At 44.9% G+C, this 10,154-nt stretch overlaps 1 protein-coding gene across 1 annotated transcript in view; it reads left to right on the forward strand.

Moving 5' to 3' along the window:
* LOC119296316 overlaps positions 1 to 10,154 on the forward strand; it is a 19,514-nt gene that overhangs the window by 814 nt on the left and 8,546 nt on the right. Inside the window, exons 2-6 of the mRNA XM_037574718.1 lie at positions 520 to 714; positions 812 to 886; positions 982 to 1,146; positions 2,231 to 2,394; positions 3,882 to 4,100. Of these exons, the coding sequence (XP_037430615.1) occupies positions 520 to 714; positions 812 to 886; positions 982 to 1,146; positions 2,231 to 2,394; positions 3,882 to 4,100 (818 nt within the window). The remainder of the gene's footprint in view (positions 1 to 519; positions 715 to 811; positions 887 to 981; positions 1,147 to 2,230; positions 2,395 to 3,881; positions 4,101 to 10,154) is intronic.

The raw sequence follows: 10,154 nt of genomic DNA on the forward strand, positions 1-10,154 counted from the left end.
CCCTCGCTAAACCTCTCCGATCCCCCTCGCGCGTGGCCTCTGCAGACGCGATCTGCGCAGAGTAATTGAGCTCGAATGGATCCGATCTCGGTTGGCGGTGCGGTGAATACTACTCCCGCGTGTATGGGATCCGCGCCTGCCACCGGATTTCGGTTCTCTCCGTCAGTGACATCGAGAGCAATTTTTATTGTGGGACGTGTCAAAATTTCCCAATTTTGAACTTTTAATATATACATGTAGACTCTGGCTGCGAAGATGTGTGAGAGTGTTCACATGGGTTCGCGTTATGAATTATGCCTGGGACTTGGGGCACCGTAGATTAAATTGAGCCTGACATTAGTTAATCGGTTGCCATGGTCATACTGGTGCTCGTATAACCAGGAGAACTGAGCAAACAGTAGTGATGTATCTGTAATCATTCCCTATTTCTCTGCTCAAATCTCTGTGTGTTCCAAAACATGTGTGGTGTTACCTTATTAAAGATTGAACTTCTATAAACACATTTGGGGAATTTTGCAGGTTCCATTTCAAGTGCCCCTCGAGGTTAACGTTGTTCTGATTGGTTTCAATGGTGATGGAGGATATAGATACCCTTTGGATGGGCACAAGCTTGAGCAATTCCTAAAGATGAGCTTTCCACTCCATAGGCCCTCTTGTTTCGAGACAGGGGAGCCAATTGATATTGAGCACCATATCATGTATAATGTCATAGCGGTAAGGCTTCATTTACGATGGTCATGTAGATTATTTTTCGCCACAATGGAGGTCTTGTTTTCATCCAGTGATATTACTGAAATTATTGCTTCATTAGGCTGGACAACCAGAGCTTATTTCGCTTGAGAAGTCACTGAAGGAGGCTATGGTTTCTGCAGGAACTGCGAGAGAGGTAGAAATATGTTATTTCCCTATAAAAGTATCTTTAAACGCTGTTCTGATCTTGATTGACACAAGACATGACACTAATTATTTTGTCCCCCACAGAGTGAATATGGTAGGGAATTCCCTCTCTTTGAGGTAGAAGCAACTGTAGTAGAACCTATATTCGAGAGGCTATACTCATTTATTTTTGATATGGAGCCTGGTCGCTCTGCAACTGAAATGGATAGGCCTGTACCTGTTGCTATATTTGTTGTTAATTTTGATAAGGTACGTACACTTATATATTGTTCTATATAAAATGCTTTTCTAACTCCTTTCACACCTGCATGCAAATTATAGCTATTATTCGTGTGTAGACTTGTAGTCTTTTGGGAATGTTGAGTAAACAGCCTAATTCTTCTGGTTGTTTATTTTCCTATTACTATTTGAGGGAAACAGAAGAGAAGAACCCTACTGAAATTATTTAAAAGTTATTATACAAAAGATAATACATAAGAAGATAAAGGAAAAGAAGGTAACCAGTGGGAGTTGCATTCTGAATGTGAATTATACTCACTGTCCTTAAAAAAAACACACTCTCACTTTTAATAGATCCAAGCCAAACAATTTCCTCCATCTAAATTTGTTTGATGGTATAATAAATAATTAATGTGTTTCTTTGTAACTACATATGCAGGTAATCTGCGGTTATCAAAACTTTGAACAGTATTTTAGATAGAGATAGTCATGCTCGTGCAACATCCTTAGCCTTCTCTAAAAATTGGAGCATATGCATAGATGAGTCCCAAAAGACATTGATAAGAGCCCAACAATCCTTAGTAAACTGGCCAGAGACAAAATATGCATACAATTATTCTTTTAGAATGTAGGGGACCCTGCTGAAATATAAAGGAGACTGCACAGAAGGTATTACAAAGGAAAATAAGTTGATTCAACAAGTGGGAGTTTCATGACTTTCATCCTGAACTATATTCACTTTGCTTAGAAGAACATTACCCTCACATTTTCACAAGTTCTAACAGATTCAGGTCGAACGATTTATCCATCTCAATTTGTTTGATGGATATTATAAAATATATCGTTTATTTGTAATTATATATGCCAGCAGCCAATGGTTATCAGCACCTCGAACAACATTTAAGATAAAGATAGTCATGCTCAGGCAGCATCCTTAGCCTTCTGTAACAATAGGAAAATATGCAAAAGGACTCCCAAAAGATATTGATAAGAGCCCAGCAATCATTAGTGAACTGTCCAGAAAGAAAACATGGGATTCAATGTCCATCCTTGTATCTTATACAATTATACTTGGAGAATAGTAATCAACATTGACAAAGCTATTCCTTGGCAGGCCAGAACGGATCCTCGGAACAAAGGAGTTGATCTTGACAGTTTAATGTATAGTAAAATTAATGGACTGACAGAACAAGAGCTAAAAAAGCAAGAAGCGGATTACATCTACCGTTACCGGTACAATGGAGGTGGAGCAACTCAAGTTTGGCTGAGTTCTGGAAGGTAATAGTTATTACACTATTTTTTCGTTACGACTTGCAAGAAACCTTGACGGTCAAGAATTTACATTTTTAACTCACTAAATGTGACAACCCCTTCACCCGGTACATGATTGCAAGAGCGATATGAAGTGTCCAAACCAATATTCCTATTCTACTTGCTGCTTCATTGCATTGCACTTGTCCTGCCAGATGATTCCTTTTTTGTTTTCACGATCCTTTCTGTTTCGTTATTTATACCATTAGATTTATGTGCTGTCACTTTCTTCCTTAATGTGTACACCTTCCATTCCAAGATATAAGGCATATTTTGTCTTTTTAAGACAAGGTTTTGACCAACAATTGCTTCGTTAGTATGTGGTTTATGTGACATGAGATTATTGTCACTAGATTTATTTTCAACAATATATATTTATTTATAACTTTTATTCTGCATCACATAAACTACATATTAACTTACTAATCATTGTCAAAGGCTTGTCTTGATGGATTAAAGTGCACCCTATATTGTAGCACGTTAGTTTTTAATGGCAATGATCTTTCTGCCCAAGTAGCGGGGATTACAAAAAGTTTTATCCCCTTGTTTTCTGTTTTTGAAAACAACTAAGCTGTAAAAGGCCCTATTGGATCTTTCAGTCAAAAAATAGCACCCTACTGAACCTGACATCCGTTTTCCAAAGGAGGTAGTTTGCCCAAAGGGTCAAGGATGTGCTTTGTAGTGGAAATAATGCCAGACCATCTTTACTCAGCATCACTTTTTCTTAATGGAAACTGTAGGGGAGGCCCCGACATTTACTGAGCTTCACTTAAAAAGATAAATCATATTCACTTTTTTCTTGTTGCTTGGTTGTTAGTAAGCTAGCTATCAGGGCTGCAAATCCTGGCAGGAATCGTCCATTTCCCATCATTTTAGGTGACCCCAACTTGACCAGGTATTTGTAAACTAACTGAAAGTTGGATTAACTATATGCTACTTTGGAGGTAAGCATACAGGAGTGATTATGGGATATGAAGGAACACCACTTACGGAATATATACAAAGAGAAAAAAACTGATACAACGACTAGGCCAGGAAATAATTGGTCTCTGATGTACTAGCAGGGTCAAGGGTTAAACAAAAACAGAAGTTTGTACTCTGGTTACCATGACTCGTTGAATTACATATCATAGATTATTTTATGTGCATAATTTTTTTCCGCCAAGACTTAAGAGTTTCATGCTGTAGTATTAACTGTTACATGGTAGAGCTATTTTATTTTATCATGCCCTAAAATCGTTTAATAGAAAGAGTGTCATGCTGTACTATTAACTGTTACTCCCTCCGTCCCAAAATAAGTGTCGCTGATTTAGTACAGCTTTACTAAATCAGCGACACTTTGGGATGGAGGGAGTACATGTTAGAGCTATTGTCTTTTATCATGCCCTAGAATAGTTTAACAGATTGCAGCTAAGTAATGAATCCTCTAAATGACAACTTGCTGCTCCTTGCAGATTTGTTGTAATAGATCTGTCAGCAGGCCCTTGTACATATGGGAAAATAGAAAGTGAAGAAGGCAGTGTTAGTTATAGGTCAATGCCGCGGCTGTCAAATATAATCTTCCCAAGAGGACTTGCTGCTCCAAGTGCCAGTTCAACACAAGATATTTTTGTTGGGCAGCTTGCAGGTTTAATTTCAACCACCATTGAGCACGTAATAGCTCCTGATATCAGGTATTTACTGAAAATTTCTGTTATTCATAAAACATTATATATGAATCGAATTTCTGCTCCCAGTAATAGCTCATGTTAGTTATAGAAAAAATCAGTGATGAATAACTGAGATATCATATATTTTATGTAGGCTAGATAATTGCCCATGCATTGCAACAGGGGCACAAATATTTATACACAATCACCATGATTTACCTGCCATTTATTGTTAAGGTGATTAAGTGCTAAAAATAGACTTTAGCTACCAGTTGAATCAGTACTTATTGACTTACCAAAAGAAATGATTTTATTTGGTAAACTAGTAAGATGTGGGACATGTGGACAGCTTCAACAATAACAACAACAATAAAGCCTTTAGCCCGAAACAAGTTGGGGTAGGCTAGTGGTGAAACCCATAAGATCTCGCGACCAACTCATGGCTCTGGCACATGGATAGCAATGTTCCACACACCCCTATCCATATCTACTCCCTCCGTTCCTAAATAATTGTCTTTCTAGAGATTTCAACAGGTGACTACATACGGAGCAAAATGAGTGAATCTACACTCTAAAACATGTCTACATACATCCGTATGTTGTAGTTCATTTGAGATGGCTAGAAAGACAATTATTTGGGAACGGAGGGAGTAGTTCTTTGGTGATACCCCAATCCTTCAGGTCTCTCTTAACGGACTCCTCCCATGTCAAATTCGGTCTACCCCGTCCTCTCTTGACATTCTCCGCACGCTTTAGCCGTCCGCTATGCACGGGAGCTTCTGGAGGCCTGCGCCGAATATGCCCAAACCATCTCAGACGATGTTGGACAAGCTTCTCTTCAATTGCTGCTACCCCAACTCTATCTCGTATATCATCATTACGGACTCGATCCTTCCTCGTGTGGCCACACATCCATCTCAACATACGCATCTCCGCCACACCTAACTGTTGAACATGTCGCCTTTTAGTCGGCCAACACTCAGCCCCATACAACGTTGCGGGTCGAACCGTCGTCCTGTAGAACTTGCCTTTTAGCTTTTGTGGCACTCTCTTGTCACAGAGAATGCCAGAAGCTTGGCGCCACTTCATCCATCCGGCTTTGATTCGATGGTTCACATCTTCATCAATGCCCCCATCCTCCTGCAGCATTGACCCCAAATATCGAAAGGTGTCCTTCTGAGGTACCACCTGCTCATCAAGGCTAACCTCCTCCTCCTCACACCTAGTAGTATTGAAACCGCACATCATGTACTCGGTTTTAGTTCTACTAAGCCTAAATTCTTTCGATTCCAAGGTTTGTCTCCATAACTCTAGCTTCCTATTTACCCCCGTCCGACTATCGTCAACTAGGACCACATCATCTGCAAAGAGCATGCACCATGGGATATCTCCTTGTATGTCCCTTATGACCTCATCCATCACCAAGTCAAAAAGATAAGGGCTCAAAGCTGACCCCTGATGCAGTCCTATCTTAATTGGGAAGTCATCAGTGTCGACATCACTTGTTCGAACACTTGTCACAACATTATCGTACATGTCCTTGATGAGGGAAATGTACTTTGCTGGGACTTTGTGTTTCTCCAAGGCCCACCACATGACATTCCGCGGTATCTTATCATAGGCCTTCTCCAAGTCAATGAACACCATATGCAAGTCCTTTTGCTCCCTGTATCTCTCCATAAGTTGTCGTACCAAGAAAATGGCTTCCATGGTCGACCTCCCAGGCATGAAACCAAACTGATTTTTGGTCACGCTTGTCATTCTTCTTAAGCAGTGCTCAATGACTCTCTCCCATAGCTTCATTGTCTGGCTCATCAGCTTAATTCCACGGTAATTAGTACAACTCTGAACATCCCCCTTGTTCTTGAAGATTGGTACTAATATACTCCGTCTCCATTCTTTTGGCATCTTGTTTGCCCAAAAATGAGGTTGAAAAGTTTGGTTAGCCATACTATCGCTATGTCCCCGAGGCCTTTCCACACCTCAATGGGGATACAATCAGGGCCCATCGCCTTGCCTCCTTTCATCCTTTTTAAAGCCTCCTTGACCTCAGACTCCTGGTTTCGCCGCACAAAACGCATGCTTGTCTCATCAAAGGAGTCGTCCAGTTCAATGGTAGAACTCTCATTCTCCCCATTGAACAACTTGTCGAAGTACTCCCGCCATCTATGCTTAATCTCCTCGTCCTTCACCAAGAGTTGGCCTGCTCCGTCCTTGATGCATTTGACTTGCCCAATATCCCTGGTCTTCCTCTCTGGGATCTTGGCCATCTTATAGATGTCCCTTTCCCCTTCCTTCGTGCCTAACCGTTGGTAGAGGTCCTCATATGCCTAACCCCTTGCTTCACCGACAGCTCGCTTTGCAGCCTTCTTCGCCATCTTGTACTTCTCTATGTTGTCTGCACTCCTATCCAGGTATAGGCATCTAAAGCAATCTTTTTTCTCTTTAATCGCCTTATGGACATCATCATTCCACCACCAGGTATTCTTATCTTCGCTTCTTCCCCTGGACACTCCAAACTCCTTCGAGGCCACCTTACGAATGCAAGTCGCCATCTTCATCCACACATTGCCGCATCCCCTCCTTCCTCCCAAGGGCCCTCCTTAATGACCCTCTCCTTGAACGCCCGAGCTACCTCCCCCTTGAGCTTCCACCACTTCGTGGCACGCTTATCCCGCTGGACACGAATCCGAAAGCGAAAGTCAGCAACCACCAGCTTATGCTGGGGTACAACACTCTCTCCAGTTATCACCTTACAGTCTAGGCACGCACGCCTATCTTCTCTTCTCGAGAGGATGAAATCAATCTGGCTAGAGTGTTGGCCACTACTAAAAGTCACCAGATGCGATTCTCTCTTTCTAAAGAGGGTGTTAGCTACAATCATGACGTAGGCTAGAGCAAAGCTTAAGACATCTTCTCCTCCTTGATTCCTGATGCCATAGCCAAAGCCCCCATGCGCCCCTTCAAAACCTGTGTTAGATGTACCCACGTGGCCATCGAGGTCTCCTCCTATGAAGAGCTTCTCGCCAATCGGTACACTCCTAACCATGTCTTCCAGGCCTTCCCAAAACTCCCTCTTGGTGTTCTCATTGTGGCCTACTTGCGGGGCATACGCGCTGATAACATTGAGAACTAAGTCCCCAACTACCAGCTTGACCAGGATAATCCGGCCCCCATGTCTCTTGATGTCTACCACTCCATACTTGATGCTCTTGTTGATCAAGATGCCTACGCCATTTCTGTTTGCAGCCATCCCCGTGTACCAGCTTGAAGCCAGTATCCTCCACCTTCGCCTTCTGTCCCCTCCATTTAGTTTCTTGGACGCAAAGGATATCAACACCTCTCCTCACCGCTGCATCAACTAGCTCCCGAAGCTTCCCTGTCAGAGACCCTACGTTCCAACTACCTAAGCGAATCCTCCTAGGCTCGGCTAGCTTCCTTACCCTTCACACTCGTCGAGTCAAATGCGAAGACCCTTGCTCATTTTCCACTACATCCAGGCGCCGATGTAGCGTGCCACTAAGGATGCGACGACCCGATCCTCGCTCACTTGCCACCTTATCCGGATCAAGATATGACACCCCACCAGGGGGGTGACGGCCCGGCCCTTGCCCATTTGCCACCACACCCGGGTTCCGATGTGGCGCGTCGCTGAGAGGGTTACGCCCCAACGAAAATCTTTTGGGTTTCATCTCCATAAGTGTGGCTGAGTTTTTACGTTGGCTCGCCAAGCCTATCACAACCCTCCTTTACCCGGGCTTGGGACCGGCTATGTTGAGACAACATAGGCGGAGTTTGGGACATGCGGACAGCTGAGGTGGTTTAAAAAAACGGTGGGAAAAAGGCAAAACCGGAAACAGAGGTGGGGTGAGGAGGGAGGACAAAAGAAAATACCGTAAAACAGAACCTTACGTATTTTTGAAGTAGGAGAGATTGACAAAGTTAATAGACAATCACAATACAGACCAGGCGATTCGGTGCCCAAGCTCAGCTGCACCCGGGATGGAAAATACAAAAAGAAACTAGAAAAATTCAAAACATTCTGATTTTTTTCATGGAAGATAATTTGGTGTGTGAGGTGCGCTCCAAATTTCAGATCATTTGGACAACTGAGTAGCTCTTGGCAAAAAAAGACAAATTTGGGGTCTGTGAAAAAGTTTACTGTTCATGTATTGTTCTGACCCAATTTGTCTTTTTTGCTGAGAGCTACTCATATGTCCAAATGATCTGAAATTTTGGAGTGCATCTCACGCACCAAATTATCTTGCATGCAAAAAAAACCCAGATTTTTTTGTTTGTTTTTTTGTGAATTTTCTCTTCACCGGGTGCAGATGAGCCTGGGCTCAGAAATGGATATTCGATTACAATAACTATTTTTTTGTCTGAAGTATGTCATGTTCTCTCTCCAAAAAAATAATTCAGTTGTCTCTCTAGATCTCAAAAAAAGTTCTCTTTCTAAAATAAATTCACTTCTCAGCATATTCACAGAAGTAAACGTCTAATAATTGTTTACTAGAACATGATGGCGTGCGTTGCCACGCCCGTCCATATTTACATCGAATAATAAAATTATTTAGAAAACCCAAACAGTACAAATATTTGGAAAATTTGAATAGTTTGTATGGGTACAAATATATGTGAGATACTTCCGTGATAGTTGTTCGAAGTGTTAACCTTTTACAGGTAAATAACAAAATAATCACAAGCAATGGTTGCAAGGTGCATCACAGTGGTGCGCGAGGACCATAACAAATGACAAAATGAACCGCGATACAGATGTATGATTCAGTTGAATTCTATCACACAAACCTTAAGTTTTTGGATAATCACTTTAAACAATATTTTGAGTTGACTTGAGCGCCACTTTACCGAAAAAGGCTTTCGCCCCGCTTTATATATAAAGCAAAGATCCACATCATCCGATACAAACGCACGCCAACACCACACACACCCAAGGCAGGATACAAAAGCGCTGAGTGCAGCAACACCACCCCTAGCACACTACCACGAAGAGATGAAGCCGCATACAACGAACCGTGGACTCCAAGGCGGTGCCTTCAGGAAGGATACGACACCGGAGCGCCGCCACCGCCCGATCCGAGGATCAGAGTTTCCCCCGGAGCCGCATGACGGGCGGTGAGAGCCGCGACGACGCCTTCAAGAAGGGAACGAGTTTCGCCGTCGCCGGTCCGTCCGAAGAAAGAGCAGGTTTTCACCCCGGCCAACATTCACCGCCGCCGAATGCTACACCCGGCAACCACGCCGCCCACACGGCCATGGTCACCGGGCAGCGGCAAGACACGGGCTTTGCTCAAGAGCACCGTGCACCGCCACCAGGGCCGCCGCCCAGGCATCCAAGACCTTGACACCACCGCACCCGAGACCCGCCGCTACCCCAACCAAAGAGACGAGCAAAAAAGAATCCGCCTTTGCACCCCTGGCCCACCCCCAGCATCGAGACCCAATAGGTCGGCCAACACTGGCATCCATCGACCCATCCTGCAGCCCGGAGCGCGAGACGAGATCGGTCCTGCAGCACCGTGGGGCGGGGACGAGGTCAGTCCTGCTGCACCGTGCGCGAGACGAGCTCGGTCCGGCGGCACTATGCGCGAGACGAGATCGGTCCTGCTGCACCGGGCGCGAGACGAGCGATGGACCGTAGCTGGGAAAGGGCCAGCCCTTTGAAGGGAGTAGCGACCGAGCGCCGAGGATATGGAGTGAAGGCCGAAACGGTCCGATCGCAGACAAGCCGACGCCGGAGAAGCTAGCCGCCGCCGCAAGCAGATCCGCCAAGCCACCATGGAACCGCCACGACACCGGGAGTCCATCACCGCCGGACCTCCACAGGTCGCCGCCCACGGCCGGAGCAACGGCCACGCCCGGCCGCTGCCCTACCCGCGTCGCCCAGCGAGCTCAAAGCGCCGGAGCCGCCGGGCACGCACCACCGCCACCACGCGCCGCCGGCCGACCCCCACTACCAGATCCGGCTGGATCCAGCAGGGGGCCGACCGCGCGCCACCTCCCGAGATGGGAGCGCCGCAGCCGCCCCGCCACGCACGAGACCCAGGGCACCGGCGC

Source organism: Triticum dicoccoides, chromosome 4B, assembly GCF_002162155.2.
Source record: "Triticum dicoccoides isolate Atlit2015 ecotype Zavitan chromosome 4B, WEW_v2.0, whole genome shotgun sequence".
Taxonomy (NCBI): Eukaryota; Viridiplantae; Streptophyta; class Magnoliopsida; order Poales; family Poaceae; genus Triticum; species Triticum dicoccoides.